The sequence below is a fragment of the Protopterus annectens genome, chromosome 9.part0 (genome assembly GCF_019279795.1).
Source record: "Protopterus annectens isolate FY-2018-M chromosome 9.part0, PAN1.0, whole genome shotgun sequence".
In the NCBI taxonomy this organism is placed as follows: domain Eukaryota; kingdom Metazoa; phylum Chordata; order Ceratodontiformes; family Protopteridae; genus Protopterus; species Protopterus annectens.
The window spans coordinates 229,194,366-229,220,040 of record NC_056743.1 but is presented as its reverse complement, the minus strand read 5'-3'; the positions used below and the strand labels follow the sequence as shown (position 1 = coordinate 229,220,040).

At 44.9% G+C, this 25,675-nt stretch overlaps 1 protein-coding gene across 2 annotated transcripts in view; it reads right to left on the bottom strand.

Annotated features, from left to right (window-relative positions):
* Window positions 1-25,675, bottom strand: part of COPB1 (COPI coat complex subunit beta 1) — a 721,336-nt gene that overhangs the window by 131,028 nt on the left and 564,633 nt on the right. For both annotated transcript variants that reach the window (XM_044082795.1, XM_044082796.1), the window contains exon 17: window positions 10,910-11,054. In XM_044082795.1, coding sequence (XP_043938730.1) covers window positions 10,910-11,054 — 145 coding nt within the window. The remainder of the gene's footprint in view (window positions 1-10,909; window positions 11,055-25,675) is intronic.

Here is a 25,675-nt window from a genome sequence, read left to right as displayed (position 1 = left end):
TTGTTTGTAGCTGTTACGGTGGTAATTTGGTCTTTGGAACACTGCCTAATAAAAAAGGCACTATAGGGGTGGCAAGAGCCTTGGCCAGTATCCGGAAGCCCAGGGGTGACAGATGCAGGCCATCTCTGGCAAAGCATCGAGGTCTGTCAATCATGTCATCCCAGGCAGACAGATAATGGATCCCCTTAGAATGACACCAGAAACTTAGCCAATTGTTGAAATCAATCATTTTCTGCTTGTACTATGGTATCATTCTGGGTGATGGTAGGATGCTGCTCAGGGCTAGGATCATACCCGCCTGGGCTACATAATCCGAGAGCTCCTCCCTGTCTCTTTTCATGTAGTCCAGGGAGGTATGTCTCAGGTCATTCACAACCACATGTACAATGACAGAGTCATATTTGTACCTATTGTTGAGGGACCTGAGTGCGCGCGTTATGTGGTGGATCCTGGCACCTGACAGGTAGCTGACTGTTACTTTCTCCTTATTCAACCTAGTGAGTGGGACATCAGTGTGCCTCACTATTGAGTCACCTATGACTAGCGTGTTGGGCATGCTGTTTTGCCTTAGGGGCTTTGGTTGAGTGGCACACTGTTTAGGAGAGTTGTGTCTCGTGATTAGTGTTGTGTTGTGGTGGTAGAGTGCATTTCTACCTTGGAGGTCTCTGTTGCTTGGGTAGATTCTTTATTAAGAGCCTCCGCGGAGGTGGGTGTGTGGTCTGTGTTTTTATGTGAAGGCAATGCTGGTGTGTGTTCTGGAGGGCTATGTGTTCCATGTGGTGTGGTGCAAGTGTTGACCTTCTCCTCTTGACCAGCTATTCCGCTCTTGGTTGGAGTGTGTGGCTTCCAGTTTGGATATACAAGTGCATCTCTCGCAAGTCTGAGTGTTGGAAGGTAAGAGGAGAGGGTTGTCTGTGTACATGAGGCAGTTGCTACATTGCCTCAGGATGCCCAAGTTCACCAGGTTAATAGGAGAAAGCACAGGGAACTGACCTTTAGACATGCCTGGAGGGGTGGGCATTGATAATATGTACTGGATCTGTTTCCTTGTAGAACGTTTAGTGCTGGTAGCACTTTTGTGTGCTACAATAATTGCTACAAGAAGTCTGGTAAAGTGCCAGACGAATAAGCTAGTATAAGTGCAGTAGAGGAGAGAACTAGTAGATCTAAGGGAAAAATTGAAGAGCAGACTCTGGCACCGCTCAGAAGCTTACAAACAGTCCTGGATACAGCAAGCCTGTATCTGAACTAGACTAGTTACAGGAAAGGCAGGAAACAAATGCAGGCTTTTAAACCGGAAAGTTGACAGAGATGGAAAAACTGTCCAAACAGCCAATAAACTACAATTTCTGGGCCAGGAACCACACCACTTGTGGTAGATAGGCTACCTAGTGCTTACCACTCCCACTGATAAGGCAGAAGGCTTCCCTCCAATACAGAAAGGCTTGGGGGGCTCAGGAGCTTACAAACAGTCCGGGATACAGCAAATCTGTATCTGGACTAGACTAGTTACAGGAAAGGGGGGAAACAAGTGCAAATGCAGGCTTTTAAATCAGGAAGTTGAGCAAGATGGAAAAAACTGCCCATATAAATATATATTTATTTTATATACATATATGCTCATATATATATGTGTGTGCGTATATATAGGCTGCGAGCAGTTGATCAAATGACCAGCTAGGTTGACATCTGTTTAGTCAACACCATTTGGTCGATGCAGACAGATCGTCAACAAGTGTGTGAGATCAATTCCCAGGTAGAGAAATATTCCCTTTTCCCAGGGAATGTGCAATTTCAGAGTTAGTTATATAATTAAAAGGGGTGGAGGGGATTGCCCCCTTGGAAAAACACTTGTATTTGGTTTATTCCACTGCAGGGTTATCCCTGGAGCATGTGCACAACGTGTCTGCATTTGCTTTTTCAAAGTTTTAATATTCATCTTCTGGGTGACTGTATAGCTGGTCATTCGATCAACTACCCTAAACCCAAAATAAGATGCAGAGACAGAGAGAAAAATAAAGGATAGTATGGGTGCTCTCCTCATATACCAGCTATCTTCCTGAGTCCTGTGCGACTGTAAGTGATCAGCTGGGCCCTGAGGATATCCAAATCTCTGCTAATCAGGAAATATGCATAGATGTCCACCTATGACTGCATTTAACTCCAAAATGAATTATACTGCAGCAGTGATCCTTATGATGAACATCACTATCTTTTTTCACTGTATGAATATACCAAACAGTCTCTACTGGCTCGTCATAAATGAAGACTTGTTTGTATTACAGTTAGAAGTTTTTCTTTAGTAATTTTTCTGGAAGCCTTAAAGTTTCCACACTGTGATTTAACAATACTTGGTTAAAATGCCTAAGAAAAAATAATCTATGCCTGAGTAATAGTCAAGTTCCAGAAACAAAACATGCATGAAACTGCCTTTGTACGGTGAACTCTTTGCTGCAAAATCATTTACAAAAGAGCAGCTCCATCATTTGACAGGGTGCTCTGCCTTCTAACTACATCCCAAAGATTGCTGTAGATGAAATGGTGCTACTCCAAACTGCCTGCAAGCATGGGTGCCATGAGTGAGTGAGTGCCCTGTGATGGGTTAGCTTCCTCATCCAGGAAAAGCTTCACTGCTGTAACACACACTGAATGCTGAAATTAGCTCTGGTTCCTCTGCAAACATGAAATGGGCTAAGCAGATACTCAAGGAATGAGTTTGGAAGACTTGTTCTGCTAAAATGTATCACTTCTGTTCTAGAAAGAAAAAAAGTGTGAAGTACAATTTCACATAATATGAACAAATTTCATTTTCAAAGGAAAAATAGACAAGCAGGTTCCTTACTGAAAAAAGGGCAATTTAAAAGAAATAAAAATGCCACCCTTGCTTAATTGTTATATATTCATTGACAATGGTGGGACTGCAAAAAGAGGTGTATTCCTTCCACTGGAGACTATTATAAAGTAGTAGTCAACAACTGCCATCTGCTGGTAGAGAGTGTACTTCAATTTGGTGTAAAACAGCTTGAATACCTACAAGCTTTCTAACAGATGTATACCACAAAGCATAATGCAACCTCTTCCAGTAAGACAACTAGCCAAACTGGAAAAAAAAGAGCATGATATACCAGACTAAAACTGTAGCACTGTTTTTTTCAATTAACTTCCAAGCCAAAAATCAGAAATGCATAACCTTCAAAAGACACAACTTTTGAGAAATAATATAAGTTACATGCTTGTAACCATCTTTATCCACAGTTCAGTGTCAAAGGGGAGCCACACCCTATCCCTTCATCATAAGAATTCAATGAAAATAACCTAATTCTGGACAGGGCAAGCAAGTGCATAAAAACACACAAGCATGCACACACACCAGTATACGAACTATGGAGTCTAACTATGGTATGTCTGTTAAATTAACATGCAAAATGAAACACATACATGTATGCAAACTGAATCACTTATGTCAAAAAGTACAGTTGTGTACACTTACCATAAATGTAGATGTTAGAGTGTATTAACTATTACAGTCATCACCTGTGGGTTATCCCTGCTGTGGTAGCCCTCGGCCAGCCCGAATACCAGAGTCAATGTTTTTTTGCATCGGCTGCAGTCGCCTGTAGTCTGACGTCAGGTCGTCAGTGCTATAAAGCAAGGCAGCTGACATCATTACTTCAGTTTTTCTTGCCCTAACCTGTCAGAAGCACAAGGAAATAAGGAAAAGTGGTCCTGAAGTTAAAAGCCACCGTGGGAAGCTTATGTCTCCCTAGTGGAAGATGATATATGGGGGATGGAGGGAGGGAATCCAGGACTGCAACAGTGAAATACCCTGAACATCTACATTTATGGTAAGTGTACACAACTGTACTATGTTCTTCATGTTTCACTGTTGCAGTATTCACCTGAGGGAGGATTCCCAAAGCTGAGGAGAGGGGTGGAAGGATAGGTAAGAGGTCCTACGTATGGGTCAGCAGGCCCTGCAGAACTGCAGAGGCAATCCCTCCCCTAGACTTAGAAAAAAAAGAGGTAGGTGGTAATGCTTTGTAAAAGTATAGACAGAGGTCCAGGTGGCAGCTTCCAAGATGTCCCTGGTGGGTACTCATCTGAGGAAAGCTGTGGAAGTGGAGGATGCCCTAGTGGAATGGGTACAGATAGACTTGGGGGGGGGGGGTCACATGCAGTCTGTGGCAGAAATGGGATAGAGTGTGATATCCATTTGGAAATGGTTTGTTTGGAAATGGACTACTCCCAGGGGCAAAGCTGACCAGTAGCTGGTCTGTTTTTTCTGAATGGTTTAGTACAGTCCAGATAGTATCTGTGTTATTTGTACACTTCTAGCAAGTGTAGAATTCTTTCTCCCTTGTTTTGGGAGTTGGGAAAGAAGGTGGGTAGGTGTATGGCCTGGTTGAGGGTCACATCAGATACCACCTTGGGTATAAAGGAGGGGTTAGTCCTCAGGGAGACCCTATCTGCATGGAAAATGATGAAGGGCTTAACAACCACGAGAGCCTGAAGTTCTGATGCCCTTCTGGCTAAAGTGATAGCTAGAAAGAAGGCAGTCTTCCAGGAGAGGTATTTCAATTCTGTAGAAGCAGCAGGTTTGCAAGGAGGTAAGGTTAGTTTTTCTAGAACATAATTCAGGTCCCAGGGTGGTGTGGAAGGCCTTCTGGGAGGTCTCATATTAGAAGCCCCTCGGAGGAATTGCTTAATCAAAGGATGAGAGAAGAGGGGTGGGTCTGAATCGTAATGGGCAGAAATGGCTAAGGAATGGATTTTAATAGAGGAGAAAAAGGCCACTACTGAGCAACTCGGCTAGGTAATCCAAGATAAAAGAGATGGAAGGATGGGAGGTTCTGGCCCCTCTGGATTTGTTCCAGGAGCAGAATCTTTTCCATTTCCCTGCGTATGATTTTCTGGTGCTGGGTCTTCTGGCCTCTGTGATGATGTCCAGGACCTGTTTGCTTAACAGGGACTCCTTGTTAGCTTTTAAGATATAAGCCATGCTGAAACATTGAGAGTCTGTATATGTCTGGGTGGATTATCTTCCCCCTCACCTAGGTCAAGAGGTCTGAGATCAGGGGAAGCTACTTGGGAGGCTGAAAAGTCTGGCTGCGCAGTAAGGGGTACCAATGCTGTCTGGGCCAATCTGGAGCAATGAGGATGGCCTTTGATCTCTCCTCTCTTATTTTGATCAGTACCTTGGGAATAAGGGGCAGAGGAGGGAACACGTACACAAGGAGGGTGTTCCAGGGTCAGGTCAAGGCATCCACCTTCCACGCTAAGAGGGGATACTCCCTGGTACAGAACTTTTGCAGCTGGTGGCTGAGGTGCGAGGCAAAAAGATCCACTTGCGGAGTCCCCCACTCCTGAGTGATTTGCAGAAAGATTTCTTTGTGGAGCTCCCATTCGTGGGGGTCCAGTAGGTGGTCTCTGCCAGGGTGTTGTTGACCCCTGGTAGGTATTGGGCAATTAGGTGAGACCCATGGAGGTGGCTGTAAGCCAGAGACTCATGGCTAACCTTCACAGGGGGGTAAGACTGGGTCCCCCCCCCCGTTTGTTAATATACCACATTACTGTGGTGTTGTCTGTTTTTATAAGGAGAACCCCTGGCCTGAGATGGGGTTTGAAAAAATGTCAGAGCCTTTTGTACTGCCATCATTTCTTTCTGACTGATGTGCAAGTGTAGTTGCTGGGCATCCCAAAGACCTTGGGTGCACCTGCCTGCTAGATGAGCGCCCCAAGCAAAGTCTGAGGAGTCAGTGGTGATGGTCTGGCCGAAGGGTGGCGGATAAAGGGAAGACCCTTGTTCCTGGCACAGGCCTCTGCCCACCAGAGAAACTTGGCCCTTATACATGGGATCAGAGAGAGATGTCTCTAGGGATTGAGAGTGCTGGCACCATACTTTAAATACCACTGAAGTTTTCTCATGTGAAGCCTGGCCAGAGGAATGAGAAGGATGCAGAATGCCATGTATCCCAGGGCTTGCAGGAACTTCCTCACAGTGAGGTGATTTCTGGAAGCCAGCTGGGTAAAGTAGAGAGGTAGGAAGCTCTGCTTTTCTGGGAATAGGAAGGCCATTGGGGATGCTGTGTCTAGCACAGCTCACAAGAAAATGATCTTCCTGGTGGGATTTTGGTTTGATTTCTTTTCGTTGAGGCTGAACCCTAGGGAAGTTAGGAGTGATTTGACAAAGGGAAGATCCTTCAGCAGCTTTTCTTTGCACTCCGCCTGAAAGAGGCAGTCATCCAGGTAAAGGTAAGTTTGTATATTTCTCTGTCTGCAAAATGCTATGGCAGGGGTCAAGCATTTGGTGAATACTCTGGGAGCAGTAGATAAGCCAAAGGGCAGCGCAGAGAACTGAAAGTGTTGTGAGCCTGCTCTGAAGCACAGCAATTTCCTGCACGATTCCCTGATTGGGATGTGAAGGTAGGCATCTTTTAGGTCTAGGGTCACTAGCCAGGCATTTTTTGTTAACATACGCAGCAGCTGCTGCAAAGTTAGCATTTTGAATCTGGGGACCATCAGGGAGGTGTTCACAATGGATAGATCCAGGATGGGGCACCAACTGCCCTCTTTTCCAGGAACAGGGAATAGTCTGGAATAAACGCCTTTGCCTATTTGATCTGAGGGGACAGGTTCTACTGCCCCCCTGGGATATGATTATTGTACCTGTTTCAATGCCTCTGCCCACAGATTTGGAGGTAAGTCTGGGTACCCTCTTGGGATTGGGCACTGAAAGAGAATTTGTATCCCTGAAAAATGATCTTTAAGACCCATTGGTCCTTTGTTACAGAAAGCCAACTGTCTTTGAAGAGGGAAAGCCTTCCTCCTAGATTTTGATGAGTGAAGGGAGGGCAGAGGGGGAGGGGGATTCATTGCGAGTGCTTGCCATAGAAGGCTGGCTTAGAACTCACTGCCATAGAGATGGAAGTGGTCCATTGTTTGCGTCTCTGCTGGCCCTGGGATAGGGGCCTGGATAATCTGTCCCTGTGGGGCTTACCTTAGCCTTGTCTGCTAGGTGCAGGGAAGGCCCAGTGCTTAGCGGGGACAGTTCCTACTGAATCTGGGAGGTTGAACTTGAAAGAAATCTTTTACTGTTTGCATAGATTTTGCTTTGTCTTCCATATTTTTAAGCACCTCTTTTGCTTTCTCCCCAAACTGGCGTTCCTTATCCAGGGTTGTAGCAATAAGTTTAGACTTGACTTGATCAGGGAGAGGTTGTTCCCTTCAGCCATGCATGTCTCCTAATAACAGATCATCTCACTGCTGCCCTGCTAGAGGCTTCTAGGACGTCATATCCACAGTGTAATGAATGTTTGGCCACTTGACATGTAGAGTGCAGTAAATCTGCTAACTCTTTTGAATTGGCACAGTCAGGAAAAGTAGCAATCTTCTGTTTTAATAGTTCCAAAATGTGTTGTTGATATTTTAACATATGGAACTGACAATTGAGTGCTCTGATGGCCAAGATTGCAGATGTGCATACTTTTTTACCCCATCTGTCCAGAGCTCTGGAGTCTTTGTCAGAAGGAAGAAGATTCTTGCAGAACTAGTCTTAGCTCCTTTAGGTCCCTGTGTAATGACCTCTGGGCCTGCAGCAGGATTTCTGCACAGGTATTTGTGAGAATCCAGTACTCTGTAGTACCTGTCTGATTTACTAGGAGCAGGAGGGAGGGCATCGGGGGCCAAGCTGGATTCGTGGAAAACATCATCCACCACTTCTAAAATATGGGGGGTGGCCAGGGGTCTGTGCTGGGGCACATCCAGAAACTCTCTAAGTCTTTTCTTAGACTGTGGGAAGTCCTGAGATTACCACTGGAAATGTTCCCTGAGGGAGTGAAGAGTTTCCCCAAAGGAAAGGTCCTCTGGAGGGGAGGCAGAAGGGATGGATTCCTCTGCATCTGAATTCTCATAAGCAGTTAAGGGATGCTGTTCTTCTTCAAAAACTGAATAGTTTGATTCCTCAGAATCCTGTTCTGCCATAATTTCTGGAGAAGGGTGCCTTTTCTGTTTAGAAGTTGTGGCCTGACTACCCCGGATAAAGGAGATGAGATCCTCTGCCATTTTAAGCATTTGTGCTTGGGGTGGTGGAGCAGTAGTAAGATGGTGACTAGAAGCAAATTTCCTAGGACTGGCCTGGCTTCTAGTCCTGACAGTATCCGTCGGTCTGAGAGAAACGGTAGTTGGATGCGAAGACAATGTTTTTTGTCTAGATTCAGTAATGCGAAAGGCTTCCTCGCAAGCCAGTACCTGCGTTGCGGCTCTGGATCCAACCAAGGCAGAGACAGCCAAAGGCTCGGAAGACAAAGAAGATTTCTGCGGCATACGCCGAAAGGGTCTTGGTAGAGGCCTGCGTAGATATCAAATCGGGCATCAGGGGCTGCGAAAGCACCTTAATTAATTCCAGAGAACTGACTACCTGCTTAGAGGTAGTGTCGTCGGAAGGTTTAGCCTTGGGTGGTCTGTCTCTATCTTTATCTCTATGTTTTTTCGGAATGTTCACAGATTGTTAGCTGATGGATGCCATACCGGAAAGCGAAGATGGAACACAAAAATAACTGTCTACAAAAAGAGCTCTACGGCAAATGGTTCTTGCATTAAAGAGGGCACAGAACCGGCAACGGGGGACATCGTGGTCTGGGCCTAAACAAGTGACGCAGCAAGAATGGAAGTCTCGGTGAGGGATCTGCTTTCCACAGGCAAGACAACTGTTAACTTTTTTGGACATCAGTTAGCACAAGAAAAAAGGATCACCAATGGGGTACTTAGCTTTAGACGTTTTCAGCTGAAATTCAACTTCTGGTAGTGACTGACTGGCACTCGTGCGAACTGTTTCTGCTACGGTCTCCATGGCAAGAAAGACTGATGTAATGACGTCAGCTGCCTTGCTTTATAGCACTGACGACCTGACGTCAGACTACAGGCGACTGCAAGCAGACGCAAAAAAAATTGACTCTGGTATTCGGGCTGGCCGAGGGCTACCACAGCAGGGATAACTCACAGGTGAGGATTGCAACAGTGAAACACAAAGAACATCATAGAAAATCTCTCTAGAATCCGTGATTTACCTTGGAAAAGAAAAGTAATAGGTGAACCTAATCTCATCACAGATCAGGAATTTCCAGACAAAAGTGACTAATTAGTAAGGACTCAGACAAAAATGTCTTCCATAATGAGAAATTATCTAGATTTGGAACACTTGTGCTACTCAGGACATCATGTTATTCTTAAGTTATATAAAGTTTGAGAGAAAAGAATTCTTCTGTCAGAACAATCTCTCAGGCTCACCAGTCTGTTTGCCCTTTCCAGTGTCTTTCTTATACTCTCCTCCCAAACTCTAGTCAATGTTTTTTGTCAGCCCCTGTTGCTTTTATTATTTCATTTTGAATTTTGACAAATGTGGTAACCACAGTACTTACATGGAAGACTGCACACTCTACTACCCTATCTGTGGAGATACAATGCACTTCTCTCCATCATCACAGCAAGCCAAAAGACTGTCACAAGCTTTTTGGTATAAGCTACAAGAGTCAACCTTGCCTAAATATCCATTCCACCATGTATTGGAAATGAACGTCTGCTAATACTTTCCTTCATGCTATGAGTGCACATCCCCCATTCGATAAACTTTCTTCCCTTTGGGGAATGGTTAAGAGCTTTATGTTCGGAAGATGATTTTTTTTCAGCAATTGCTAGGTGAAATTGTTTATAAGTTATAAGTAAGAGGTTACGACCAAAAGCAACTGTCTTCTTTACATAAGTTAGAATTGAGATGTAATAATATCATGGAGAGAAATAGAGAGAGATATCCATCATCTAACAAAAAAGTGAAAATGCATATTTTGTAACATGTTATGTCCCTTCTCTTAAAGAGGTATCAGACATTTTGAAACACTATTGGTATACAACAATTTGAAGTTTTAAGACTGAAAATTTCTTACTGCAAAACCCCTAGCACTGGTGATACAGCTGTATATTCTTTAGAAGATGGGGGGATCTGTGGATAAAAAAAAAAAGTGTAAAAGGTGTTCGATATGCTCTTAATTCTTGAGCAGTTCAGAAGCAAATATAAAACAGTAGGACTTTACAGTAAGTAGTAATAGGGATTATCAGGAGTCATTGGACTTAATTGCACATGTGCATGCACAAGGTGAGAAAAGAAATGCAAGAACAGACTAGAGACATTTGTAATGGCACTCTTACAAGTACTGTGGCCATGCATTTTAAGGAATGCCATAATCACAACCCAGATTTGTTAAAAATTTTTATCATGTTTGTGTGTTGATATCTTGCATTACTTTTTACTGTTGCAGATACATTGTTGAAAAACAAAAAGTAGCATGGTTTACTTTTGTTTGAAACCCTACAGCCTAGAGGTAAAAAGTATTTATTGTAATTATTATACAATAATTATAAAAATAGTATTTCTTCACTATTTGCAAAACATTTTTTCTGAAACATTAAAGGTTTTATAGTCGGAACAAATTCATTAATTATTCCTGACTTGAAGGGTGGGGAACCAGAGACGACGCTTGTTCTTTTAATGGAGTTTGAGGAATCAAAAAAGTTTTAACTTGCTATGAATTGCCAAGAGTATTTACTCAGTCTTACCTATTTGATGCTAACTTCACTGTTCTTCCTTACAGTACCACAATAACACAAAAGATTGTCAAGGCTTCTCGGTTTATAAAGAAACTCATTGCCTGCAACATTCAATCCTATTTGTATGGTGCATCTTCATCTACTCTGAGCATTCAAGTCAAAAGCCTTTCTTGACAGCTCAATCTGCATTCCTTGCATCACCATTACAGACCTTTGGACATCATATTGGAAGACGGGGATAAGATAATGCAGCAAATATGCAAAGTAAATATACATACGACAAAAAAAAAAAATCGCAAACTGTCCTTACCCAATGTAGCCAGCTCTAGAGTACAATTTTGCAATGTGTCACTGGTTTGATTAACTACAAGCACATCCAAGACGATGTCATACTGATTCACGTGGACATAAGCTTCTGCATACACTGGATCAGAGAAGCCAGTCAGCTGAGTAACCTGTTAGGGAAAACAGTACATCTTTTTACGATTACTATACAAATCTTAAAATTAAAACAGAAGTTTTGCCCCCTAGACCAGATTAATGTGCACCTAAACTTTCCCCAGTTACTAGACCAACCTTGAATGTCAACAATATTGTAGAAAGGCCCACAGAATGAGTATAACTCTTAACAATGAAAATCATATTTTAGACTAAGTAATATTTTTTCAAGATAACTGAAAAGCGCAATAAAAGGAATGCTTAATTCTAAAATAAAAAGTTGTGTGGTACAGTATAATCATAAGCAGAAAAATCAAACAGCATGAAAAATCAGACTGCAACTCTCCCCTTCCTCTGCTTCAGTATACTAGGCTACAACAGCTGAAGACTGTCTGTTGCAATTCTGGGCGCAAACTATTCCAACGCACCAGAATATTTACAAGTGTGGTAGTTTTGTTGTTTGTAGTGGAAATACTCCTATACAGCTACTTTTCTACAGTCAAAGATTTAGCTTAAAAGTTGCACTTTTTTTCTAAACTTAAATGCAACTGCTTTGTCCCTTTTTCATAAGAAGTCATTTTCACAGTACCTGCATATAGTTTATTTAATTTTCTGCCCAATGCTTACTCGCTGTAACACTCTAGAATATTACTCAAATTACATTTTTGTGAGTCTACTTTCTCAGAGCAGCCTCCTAAATCAGACTTCCTGACATGGTGAGTTGTCAAGAAAAAGTCATTAAATAAAATAAATGTGCTCTTACTTGGAGGCACAATGCTTACAATAAGCAGGTTATACTGCTTTATAAATGAGACATATACAAGTATTTGCTAGAGTGAAAAGTGTAGCAATCAATGAAACTATATAAAGAAAGTTGGACAAACATCAAGATGCTGGTTGTAGTTCTTTAAGTCCTACTTAAAACTTAAAAGCTTACAGAAACAGAAGATCTTGCATGACATGACTGTACAGCAGGCAGGGTATCACTTGACAAAATATCAAAAATTTGTAAAATCACGATTGCAAGCCTTGTGCTGAAGTAAAGAACAAAGTAATGCTAAGTGCTAAGAATCCAGCTGTAGAAATTCTTAGCCATCAAAATTTTAAAGTGAGAAAGTGGCACTGTAGCATCTGATTCTCAATGTACTGTTCACAGTTGCAGCAGTGATTACATCTTGGGACTTCTGCAGCAGAAGGCCCTATATCCAGTCCAAATTCAGCAGAAGTTACAGATTTGCACACTTCCTGTCCTAGTAAGGTGGACACCTCCCCATCTGAATTTAAGAAGGTCAGTTGTAAAAAGGGAAGTCTATCCACTTTATCTTAATTTTTTTCTTGCCACAGTATGAGCATAGATCAAAGTATATTGTGCTAGCATATGTCAGTCTGTCTCCTAGGACTGGCTTTTAGAGTTTTCACAAAAGTACCCCAACTGGGAGCTATTCTTGATTGTACTACATTTACAGCATTTCTTTTAGGCATCAGGTATGGATGCCAGAAATTAAAAGTTACTAGGTGCATTTTGTGTAGGATGCAGTTCCAGAAAAACAATTCCCACACCTGCACATCACATTCCTTAATCTGCCCTAACTGTGCACACTTCAACCAGTGGTCCATTACGCAGGCAGCAAAAGCTAAACACCCTGAACCATAGAAGGCTAATGCTTTTACCAAGTCCAACAAGGTACTAGCCAAGTATTCCGCAGAAGCCCACAAAACAGAAAAGAGAAGTGACCATACAAGACAGATTTAACAGAGGTGGATCATATTCCATCCGAGGCTGAGGACCTTCCTACACTCAAGGGTATCAGGTCCTGTAAGGCACGTTCACAGTTCCCAACCCTGACACCTACACATTGGACCGAGGTCTCCAGTAGTGTACCTTAGGAGACTAACAAATGCTCAGATGACAGTATGTCCTCCAGAGCAGAAATCCTCTAGCTGTCAGTTTGTCAAGACTCCTCTCTGTGAGCATCTGACTCGAGCACCTGTATCTTGAATTCTGAGAATGAGGACAGCATCCGTTTAGTGTTTGCCTGTAAGGGTGACTAATTTCAAAAACTAACGTCATTGGCATCTGTTTATATATATATATATATATATATATATGTTTATATATATATATATATATATATATATATATATATATATATATATGGGCCTTCAAAGGTAGCCACTTCCATGCCCAGACTCCAGGTATTTGGGCAGCAGGAATTGGCCATCTTGCCTCAGTATGAACTGGGTGGGCCTCCATTCCTTTCTGCTTCCCATGCTGCTTCTCACGACTTGATGAAGTTGGCTCAGGAATTTGTACACTTTATGAATCTCCATCATCTTCACAGCAAGAGTCACTGTCAGGGGGCAAGAGTCTTAAAACGGAGATTCTCCATCTAGGGATCGGATGAAGTTGCCCATACAGACCACATGTCTTCCCCCTACCGGTTATGAGTCAGATGTTGAGGACACCTTACCCCCTGCCTCTTCACAAGAGGAGTTCTCTTTTGGTAATACCTTTAAGGGAATAAATGATCACTTCAAATGGTACTCTACTGAGTTCTCAGATGTCAGGAAGAATTACAGAGATCTCCTAGACCTACTGGAGTGGAACCTCATCAATTATAAAGGCCTTAGAAGACGCATTTAGAAATGCATCTTTGGCACCAGACTCTTAGCCCCCTGCTCCCATTAACCCAGACCATTTTATAAGGTTGTGGATTACTGCAAAAATAAAGAGTTATGTACTCACCATAACTTGGAATCTATGCTATCTGATGTCATTAGTCATCACGGATGAGTCCTGGATCACAGCCGGCAAAATGAGCAACAGCTCTTGAGCTTGAGCTCCTCCCCTCCCCTTACTTCCTATTACACATAATCCTCAGATCGAGTTTGCTAGGTAACTAACCTGGAGGGGATACTGTTCTCTTCTAAGAACAGCAGACCAGATCCACCAATACTCCAAGAATCCCCTGATCACTAGAAGGAGGGGAGAGAGGGTGAGAACGTGATGAATAATGACATCGGATAGCAAAGACTCCAAGTTATGGCGAGCACATAACTCTTTATCTGATGCTATCCATGGCATTATTGATCATGGATGGGTCAGAGTCCCTAGCTACCCAAAATCCTGGGAGGTCTCAAGGAAGGACATGCCAGAGCACAGAAGAACCAAATGAGGCTATACCGCTAGATACCAAATCCAACTTATGTGTTACGAAGCTATGAGGGTTTGACCAGGCAGCAGCTGCACAAATGTCATCTAAGGAGGTCCTGGCCCAGAACGCTGAGGACGTAGCCACTAACTGCGCAGAATGAGCTTTAATAGGTCTAGGAAGGTCCCTGTGATTGCTCTCATAAATGTGAATTATGCAAGAAACCACCCAACAAGAGATGGATACCCTGAAAATGGTCCCATCTCTCCTGGCCCGAGAGAAAGCCACAAAGAGCTGATCCAATTTTCAAAAATCCTCAGTCCTCTAAGTAGAAACGTAACTGCCAATGGACATCCAAGCAGTGTAGCTGATACTCTCCTTTGTTAGAGAAGTTGGGAAAGAAGACAGGAAGTTGTATATACTAATTTAGGTTAGTTTCCAAAGCCACTTTTGGAATGAAGGAAGGATTGGTTCTAAGGGAAACCCTATCCTTATGAAAAACCATGAAAGGAATCTTTATACAAAGAGCTTGCAGCTCAGAAACCGTCTTGGCAGAGGTAATCGCCAACAAGAAGGCCGTCTTCCAAGATAGAAACTTAATATCACAAGTTGCCACAGGCTCGAAAGGGGTTTGTGTCAGTATCTGCAGCACCAAGGTAAGATCCCAAGGAGGACATGGGTCTTTGAAGGGAGGCCTAAGAAAGAACACCCCTTTGAGAAAGGCCTTACAGAGTCTGGAAGAAAACATGGGTACTATCATCTAAATGGAAGATGGAGACGGCTGCCAACTGTAGCTTAATCGTTGAAAAACTAGCCCCTTCCTGGAATAAAGAGGAAAAGAGAGGAAGGACAAGATATCTGAAATTGGAGCCAAGAAAGGATCTATTCTCCTCTGACAAGCTCAAATGGAAATCTTTTTCCATTTGCTGGAATAAACCTTTTTAGTGGAAGACTTTTGAGAAGCTAAAATAATATCCTTCACTGGGGAAGGCACCTTGGTCTGGCTGACAATCATTGGAACTGGAGGTGCCAAGCTGTCAACCTCAGGGACATCAGGTCAGGAAGGGGAAGTCCCCATGGATGGGAAATGAGATCCTGAACTGGATCCAATATCCAAGGCGGATATTTCAGATAAGACCAGAGGAAGGAGAACCATGTCTGCCAAGGTCAAAAGTGGGCAATAAGGATGAGGTGAACATTCAGGCGACGGGCTTTCTGTAGAACCTTTGGGATGAGGGGCGTTGGGGGATAGGCATAGAGGAGACCCGGTGGCCAATTGTGAATCAGAGCATCCCTGGGTGACTCCCCGGTGGGGGGATCAAGGCAAAGAATTTGCTGCATTTGTGGTTGGTTGGAGATACAAACAGTTAACAGCATGAAAATTCCCATCGATCGAAGATCCAACTTGCCACTGACTGTTTCAGGGACCACTCATGGGGATTCAGGATAGACCTGCTCAGCTTGTCTGCTATTGGAATTGCCAGGGATACGTGTTCCAAGAAGAAAGCAGCCCAAGGCCATCGCCCATTCCCAAACTCTCATGGCCTCTCTGCAGAGCGGGCAAGATAGTGTTCCCCCTTGCTTGCTTGCTGATGTACCAGAATACTGTTATGTTGTCTGTCTGAATTGCCACCGTCCCGAGAGGAAGGAAGTCCTGAAAGGCTTGCAATGTTAGTAGGACCGCTCTCATCTTGAGGACACTGTTGCAACTTGGACTCTAAGGGGGACCACGTGACTTGGACCATCCTTCCCAAGAAATGCTCCCCCTACTCCAACAGGGAGGCGTCCATGGTCAACGTGCCTTGGGGATGCGGAAGGCAAAAGGGTCTCCCTAGTAGGAGATCCTCGGTCAGGACCCACCATCTCAAGTGTTGCTTGCAGAGCTGAAAAATTCGAAATGATGCAGACATGGGGTGAAGACAAGCTGAACACTGTACAGCCAGAGTCCACTGACGCACTCGCATGCGATACCTGGAACCAGAGAATCAACTGGATAGCTGCCGCCATTGACCCAAGGACCTGAAGGATGAGATAGGCAGGGACACTGTCCCGACCCAGAAGAAGAACTTGCTCTCAGATTGTGTTTATTCTGCACAGGGAAATAGATGCAATCTCTGACACAGTGTCCAGAAGAAGCCCTATGAATTCCAGTCTCTGGCATGGAGGAAGGTGAGATTTCGGAAGATTGACAGTAATGCCCAGATCTTGAAAGAGGCTTACAGTGAAATCTGTGGCCAGTGAGAGCCACGAGGAGCCAATCATCCAGGTACAAAAAGACCTGAAACTTCTGCAGCCAAAGATGGGATGCAACCACTGCCATACATTTGGTAAACACCCAGGGGGCTGAGGTGAGACCGAAGGGCAGGGCTCTGAACTGATAATGACTGGCCCCCAGCTGGAAGAGCAGAAATCTCCTGGAGCACCTGTCTATTTTCATGTGATAGTACGCATCCATGAGCTCAATTGAGCACATCCAGTAGTCCTTTCGCAGGAGCAGAAGAATGGACTGAACCAGTGACCATCCGGAACTTCGACTTCTTGACAGATAAATTCAGTTTGCTGAGGTCCAGAATGGGACACAGGTCCCCCTGTTCTCCTTGGCAATAAAAAGAAGCGAGAGTAAGTACCGGATCCTTGTTGTCCTGTTGGGACCCTCTAGATGGCCCTTTTTTGAAGTAGGTCTTGTACCTCAGAGAGCCAACTCCCTTTCGTGGAGTGGGACGTCCGGGAGTAACTTTTGGATTGCAGGGGGGTGAGCGAAGGGTATAAAATATCCCCTGGACACAATGTTTAGTACCCACTGGTCTGAGGTAATGGCAGCCCAGGCCAGGTGGGTGCAAGGAGACACGACCTCAGACTGCATCCAGGGCAGGGCGGTCTGGCAACACTTCAGGAGTGCTGTGGAGGCTTCTCCGAGAAGCATTCTTGGAAGCCCTGGTTCTGCAGACCCCCCCCCCTCTGCCCCTGGGGCAGCATCTGCCATCGAATCCCATTTCCCAGCCAGAAGAGGAGGATGTCTGCAGAGCGTCCTGGAGGGAAGACTGTGCCCTGCGACACCAAAGCTTCTTACTACCCCTCTGAGTCTTAGAAAAGGACCGTTGGGGAGAAGAAAACATGATACTTACCGCTGACAAGGTCTTACCCTCCTGCTCACTGCAGGTTAAAGTGCCCTTGAACAGCAGACCAAATAGAGTAGATCTATCGAATGGGGCATTAGTAAAGGACTCGAAGCTGTCTACAAACCTGCAAAGGCAAAGCCAGGCATGACACCTAACGGTAATGCCTGTACCCGCCACTCGTGAGGTGGCCTTGACAGTGTTCAAGATCAACCTCATCAAGGCATTAGCTACGGAAGTGAGTGTGGATAGCTTCGGAGAAACCAATTTGAGGGTCTCCGGAGGCAACAACTCTGAAAGGGAAGAGGAAAGTTCTGAGACCAAATCCATTTGCAGCTGTGTAAAGTGTACCACATAATTCATAGTCTTCAGTCCAAATGTAGCAGAGGCGAACACGTACTTCCCGAACCGGTCAATCACCCCAGACCCCTGTTAGGGGGATGAACCATAGAGCTCTACTTTGTGAGCTCTATGGTTCATCCCCCTGTTAGGGGGATGAAACATAGAGCTCACAAAGTAGAGCTCTATGGTTCATCCCCCTGTTAGGGGGATGAACCATAGAGCTCTACTTTGTGAGCTCTTTCTTGGTGGCTGCGGCAACAAAAATAGCATCTACTGAAATGCCCTTACTCCAGAACAGTTGTGTCCTGGGGGGGGGGGGCAAGGAACTTATCAGCCCTCTTGGGGACCATTTCAACTGTATCTAGCTCCTTCCACACGCTGCTAGCAACAAGCTGGACTAATTTGTATGCAGGGGGAGACACCCAAGAAGTAGATGGGCCCATGCTGAATGCCTTCAGGAACATGGACTCCTTGGAGGATGGAGTGGAGGAAGGCAACTGCCTAGTTCTTTTAGTATTTCCAGAATGTCAGCAAAGGACACCTCGGACGGTAGCCTGGGGGGAACCACCCCCTTCCTTGAAGTCAGTGTCTTTTGTTGGAGACTCTCAAGGGGAGTCTAGGTGCCTCCTCTTGCATGTCATCTTCCGAGGGTGCTCCTCCACCATGGACTCAGGGGAGAAATCTGAGGAGGAGGGGACCCCTATGGGGGTTATGCCCTTCTGAAGGTGATCCCGGGGGAGCTGACCCCGGACCAATGATGCAGACTCGCCACCCAAGATGGAACCAGGTTGGGTAGGATCCAGAGGAAGAGGATGGCAACCAACCGGAAAAGTACAGTTGTGTACACTTACCATAATGTAGATGTTCGAGTGTATTCACTGTTGCAGTCATTACATTTGGGTAATCTGCTGGCAGGTTGCCCTCAGTCGGCCTGAATTCCAAAGTCTTGGGTCCTGAGACGGTTGCTGTCTCCTCTTCCATGACGTCAGGTCGTCAGGGGTGTAAAACATGCAGCCGACGCCATTTTTTTAGTTTTTCTTGCTCCCGATGTCAGGTGCCCCCAAAAAGGTAGCAAATATATATATATATATATATATATATACACACACACACACACACACACACATACATGCAATATAAACTTTACCTTCATCTACAAGCAAATACACCACATAGGTTGAAGAAGATAGAGAAGGAAAGATAAACTCCAGAATGACAGGGGGATGGCGGGAGGGTAACCTGGACTGCAACAGTGAATACACTCGAATGTCTACATTTATGGTAAGTGTACACAACTGTACTATGTTCTTCGTGTTTCACTGTTGCAGTCATTACATTTGGGTAGAATCCCAAAGCTATGGTTGGGAGGCTGGAGCTAAACAGCATTAGGAGCGGCTATAAGGCCCTAGAACTGCAGTGGCAAAGCCTGCCCTGGATCTAGAGTAGAGGGGCAAATGATAATGCTTTGTAAAGGTGTGAACAGAAATAGCAGCCTCTAGAATGTCTTTGGTTGGTACTCCCCTGAGAAAGGCTGCTAAAGTAGCTGCAGCTCTGGTGGAATGAGACCTAATGCCCTTGGGCACAGGTTTACCATGGTGTAAGTAGCAGAAACTGATGCAATGGCTTATCCACTTTGAAAGAGTCTGCTTTGAAATAGCCTTGCCTTCTGATCCTGCAGCATATGTCACTAGTAATTGCTCAGTTTATCTTAGAGCTTTAGTCCTGTGTACGTCCAAGGAATGCATAATTCTCTCCCCCTTGTTCTGTGGATTTGGATAAAAGGTTGGCAGATGAACTGTTTGGTTAAGAGCCACACTAGAAACCACCTTAGGCATAAAAGTAGGATTTGTCCTCAGAGATACCCTGTCTGGGTAAAATATGCTGAAAGGCTCTACAGCCATGAGGGCCTGTAGTTCTGAAACTCTTCTTGCTGAAGTAATTGCTAGTAGCAGAGCTGTTTTCCACGATAAGAACTTTATATCAGCAGTAGCAGCTGGTTCAAATGGAGGCAGGGTGAGCTTTTCCAACACACAATTGAGGTCCCATGCAGGCAATGGTGATCTTCTAGGAGGCCTTACATTTTTGGCTCCTCTAAGATACTGTTTTAGTAAAGGATGAAAAAAGATTGGTGGCTCTGTACTGTAATGAGCCGAAATGGCAGAGGCATGTATTTTAATTGATGAGAAAAATAGGCCTTTGTCAAGCATCTCAGTTAAGTACTGCAATATCTGAGGAATATTTGGTTCTGCTGTATCAGTCCCTTGTGCTTGATTCCAAACACAGAATCTCTTCCATTTGTCAGCATAAGATTTTCTAGTACTAGGTCTTCTGGCCTCCAAAATGACATCCATCACAGCTTTACTGAGAGGTGTTGTTTGTACGACTACATGATCAGCGATGCTGCCAGGTTCAGTGTTTGGAGCTGATTGTGCAGGATCTGATTGTTTTGCTGGGACAGTAATTGTGGTCTTTGAGGTAAGGTCCAAGCTGGGTATTGAGACAAGTTCCTTAAGATTGGGTACCAGTATTGGCGGGGCCAGTCCTGGGCAATTAGTATCATCCTTGGTTTCTCTTGTCTGACTTTTAGAAGGACCTTGGGGAGAAGAGGCAGAGGATGAAAGGCGTAAACTGAAAGATAGGGCATCCACTTTCCATGCTTGTCTGTGATAAGTCCTTGTGCAGAATCGTTTCAATTTATAATTTTGAGGAGAGGCAAATAGGTCCATGTCTGGGCTCCCCCATTTCTCTGTTATCATGCTGAAGACTTGTGGATTTAGTTTCCACTCGTGAGGATCCATAAGGTTTCTGCTTAAATTGTCTGCCAGAGTATTTTGTTTTCCTGGCAGGAATTGAGCTTGAAGATGTATTTGGTAGGTCAAAGCTGTGTCCCACAGTGCCATGGCTAATCTGCAAAGGGGGTATGAGTGTGTGCCCCCTTGCTTGTTTATATATCTTATGACTGTGGTGTTGTCCGTCTTTATCAGTAGTTGTCCTGGATGAAGTAAGTCCTTGAAGGCTGTTAGGGCATTTTGAACAGCTAGCATCTCTTTCTGGTTGATATGGTTGGCACTTTGTAAAGACCCTGGGCGCAGTAGATGAGCCAAAGGGCAGTGCAGAGAATTGGCAATGCATTAAGCTAGCCTTGAATCTGAGGTATCTTCTGCACGATTGTCTTACTGGGACATGCAGGTATGCCTCTTTTAGGTCTAAAGTCACCAGCCAAGCATTCTTGCCCAGCATGGGCAGAAGCTGCTGCAAGGTCAACATTTTGAATTTTGGAATGTCCAGGTACGTGTTCAAAATAGATAAATCCAGTATTGGCCGCCAGGCCTTGTCCTTTCTCAGTACCAAGAACAGTCTTGAGTAAAAACCTTGTAATTTTTCCTGTTCTGGTACTGTCTGAATGGCCCCCATATCCATGAGGGACGTAACCTGTTTTTGTGCCTCTGTCCATTGATTTTTTGGCAGATCTGGCCAACCATTTGCCACTGGCAGAATGTGGAAATGGAATCTGTATCCCTGTGACACGATGTTTAGTACCCACTTGTCCTGGGATATTAACTGCCAATTTTGAGCAAAAAGTGCTAATTTTCCCCCTATGGGTGCTGCCAAAAGATAAGTGCTTGGTGCAGGCAGAGGGAAGTCATTGGGATTGCTTTTTGTAGGTTTGTGCTTCATCTCCTCCAGATTTGGAGGTGGAAGCGGCCCATTGCTTTGACCTGTATGAATCTTGCGCCTGGTATCTGGAACCCTTAAGGCATCTGGATTTGCCCCTTTGAGTTCTGTCTGACACAGGAAAGGACCAATTTTTTGTAGGCCAGTGTCTACTGAATTTTGGTGGCTGTACTTGCAAGAAGTCTTTAACAGTTTGCATAGACTTAACTTTGTCTTCCATTTTCTTTAAAACCTCTTCTGCCTTAATACCAAAAAAAGAATCATGCTGTAAAGGTGCATCTAGCAATTTAGCCTTAACATGATCAGGCAAATTTTGTTCCTTTAACCAGACATGCCTCCTAATCACAGATCCAGTAACTGCGGCCCTACAGGAGGCCTCTAAGGAATCAAAACCACATTGCAAAGTATGCTTTCCAACTTGTTCAGCTGCATGCAATAATTCCTGCAATTCTTTATTTTCTGCACATTCTGAAATCAACATAATTTTCTGTTTCAGCAATCCCATAACACGTTGTTGGTACTTAAGCATATGAAATTGACAGTTTAAGGCCCTGATTGCCAAGGTTGCAGATGTATAAACCTTTTTCCCCCCATCTGTCCAGTGTCCTTGAATCTCTGTCAGAGGGGGTAGGATTTTTTGCTGTTGAGGCCTTAACTCCCTTTGGACCCTGTGAAATAGTTTCAGGGTCAGCAGCAGCGTTTCTAAATAAAAATTTATGTGAGTCAGGAACCCTGTAGTATCTGTCAGGCTTACTGGGAGCTGGAGGTAAGGAGTCAGGGGTCAAGCTTGACTACGAAAACACATCATCCAAAATGTCTAAAACAGGGGGAATGGCTAAAGGCCTGTGCTGAGGGAGAAGGAGGAAATCCCTGAGCCTCTTTTTTGATTCTGAGAAGTCTTGACTCTCCCAGTGAAAATGCTCCCTCAAAGTATGCAAGGTTTCTCCAAATGAATAAACCTCAGGAGGAGATGCAGATGGAATAGACTCCTCAGCATCAGAATCCTCATATCAGGTATAGATAATTCCTGATCAGAAGAGGAATCAGAAGAAATAGAAACCTGATCTGAAGATTCATAATCGGTGTCTTGCCTAGGCCTCTTATCTGGAGGGGGATGGGTACACCCCTGATCCAAGTATTAAGGTCTTCAGCCATTTTGATCATCTGTTTTTTTAGGTATAGAGGCCTGTGCACGTGGCTCATGCATCAGTTTTTTAGTTTTAGCAGTTGCTTTTGTCTTTGGTCTTGCAGCTGTCGTCGGTTTGATATACAAATGTTGAGGTCTGAATACACCCTCAGAAGCCGGTGCCTGCTCAGCGGCTCCAGACCCATCTGAGGGAGATACATCCTTCGGTCCAATATCTTGAGTATCTTGCGGCATGCCGGACTCCACATGGGTATCGGTAACGGGTATCAGGGGCTGTGAAAGCGCCTCACTGAGTACCGGTGAACCGGCGACTGGCTTAGGAGAAGCTTTGTCATTGACTTTGGATCTCGACTGCCTTTCTCTGTCCTTTTCTTTGTGTTTTTTATGTACTCTGGTAGTTGGATTGCTATCCGACGACATTTCTGGGTAGTTAAATCTGTTTCCAAAATACTTTGATGCAAAAATATACAGACGCTTAATAGTGTGTTGGTTAAATCTAGCACAAAACTGACAGCCAGGCACGTTGTGATCAGAGCCTAGGCAAAGAATACAGTATAAATGGAAATCCTTATGAGGTATTTGCTTCCCACAAGTAATACAATTATTAACTTTTTCTGGCATCGGTAAAAAGCAAGAAAAATTTTCCCCAACGGGGTACTTGGCTTTAGTGAAGACTTCAGTTCTGAAACTCAATCTCGAATATTTCAGTAGTCAGCCGACCGGCACTTGCGAAATGCTTCTGCTTCGGGCACCGTGCGGCAAGAAAGACTAAAGAAAATGGCGTCGGCTGCATGTTTTATACCCCTGATGACCTGACGTCATGGAAGAGGAGACAGCAACTGACGCAGGACCCAAGACTTTGGAATTCAGGCCGACTGAGGGCAACTTGCCAGCAGATTACCCAAATGTAATGACTGCAACAGTGAAACACGAAGAACATCAGTCCTTTCTATTGCCCAGAAGGCAGATGGATTGGACGAACCTCCACCTTCCTCCCCGCTGGCCGAGACCAACTGGGGCGGGAGGGGAGACTCCGGCACAGTACAGAGGTCTACAGATGATATCTGTCCAGAGCTATATGAGGCAGAGGCCCCCAAGGAAATGGTCTGAAAACTCCGGACCATATCCCACCCCTCCCTGATGGCCCTCGGGGATATCTTGGGCCCATAGCAAGGCCAATGCAGCGCGCAAGTTGGTTGAGCCAGCCAGGAACCCAGGAGGCGTGGGGGTGGGGGCACCACCCAACGCCGTCAACGACCTCTCCTTAGACATGCTCTGACCCCGGGGCAACGTACTTCCAAGAGTTGGGCGGGAGGAGAGGAGATCAAAAGTGGGTGAAATGCCCATTGGCAAGTGGCTAGGGGATGGAAGCAGACCCATTTCCATTTGGGCTTTGAGAAAGCGCCTCATCATCTGGTCCATATCCTATGTGAGCAAACTCCTGGTGGATCGAGAGGAGACTGAAGATTGGCCAGAGTGCCTGCAGTACCTGGAAGAGGACCTGCTGGACCTCCTTGGATCAGAGAGCTTGGAGATGGCTGGGGAGTCAATAATAATAGACTCCAAAGGAGCTGATGGACCCAAAGGCTCAGATGGATCTGAGCAGACTTGCTTTCCCACCGACAGATCCGAAGAGGTTGTCGGAGCTGAGGGGGATCTTGTACCTGTCAGATCTGAGGACCACTGAACTTCAGAGGAGTTGGACCCAGCAGGGGGAGCCGAGGCTTTTGGCACCGATGCCCCCGAGGCTGGGCTCAGACCCGGAACACATGAACCCGATAGCCTGGGGTGTTTTGCAGGAGGCTCCCGTGAGGAAGAGGGCTTCCTCTTGGGATCCAAAGTGGCCTTGGAGGGAGAGCCCGAAACCAGAGGACCCCCTTTGGCCAGACCTTTCAAGAGAAGTTTGTTCCTACAGTCTAGGAGAGCCCTGGGATTGAATCCTGCACAGATGTCACATTTGATCTCTAAATGGGGCTCTCCTAGACGGTAGACACACTTCTCATGTGTATCGGCAGGGGCAAGCTTCTGACCACATGAGAAGCAACGTCTGAACCCAGAAGTTTTCTCGGCCATCCCGAAAAAAACCCACAACAAAGCAAACACACACACACACACACACACACACACACACACACACACACACACACACACACACACACACACACACACACACACACACACACACACACAAACAGCACTCTAACACCAAAAGGAGGAGAAGAAAGAAAGAAAAAGGAAAAGGGCTGGAAAAATCCTAACGCCAGTGACATACTAACCGGGGGGGGGGGGGGGGGGGGCAACTAACAAACCTAACCACTAGCACTAAAAACTTTTAATAGAAAGAAAGGGAGAAAAATAGTATAGGAACAACTGGAAAACACTTATATACACCAAAAATGAGCTCGAGCTGCTAGAAACGTGTCCGTTCACGATCATGGCAAATGAGATGAGGATTATGGGTAACAGGAAGTAAGGGGAGTAAAGGTTCTCGAAGTCAGGAGCTGTTGCTCACTTTGCTGGCTTGGATCTGAGGTCGGATCCAGGGGCCATCTGTGATCAATAATGACACAGACAGCATTAGATCTTTAAAACAATCCTATTACTGATCCAGATGTGGTAGCCATGGATATCAGAAAGGGTCCAGTGGAGCTCCATTCAAGAAACCACTTCCTAATGACACAAGTAAAATACTGGACTGCTTTGGGAAGAAGGCCTTCACCTCTCCCACCCTGGCTACCAGGGCTAATTGCCAAACAAACATTTTGAAATCACAGGGGACATCACTGTCTCAATTAAAGCGAAAGGTCGAGGACAAATCAGACAATGTCCCAAGACATACAGGGAAAGGCATGTGCAGCCTGTCTTTCCAAGTAGCAAAAGACTACATAAATGTGACAATGAGACTGCTGAGGCATCGTGTTGGGTGGTAGATTTGGGGGTCAGTGAGGAGGAGACATGCATGGCTGAAAACTATTCCAGTGCCAATCCATGTTAAAGATCAACTCTTTAATGTCCCTCTTGAGTAGAAGTTGCACATCAGACCCCCTTCAGAAAGCACAGTTGTGCACACTTACCATAAATGTAGATGTTCAAGTGTATTCACTGTTGCAGTCATCACATTTGGGTTATCCCTGCCAGCATAGCCGTTCCAAATACCAGAGGCTTAGTATTTCTGCGTCGGTTGTTGTCGCTTCATGACTGACGTC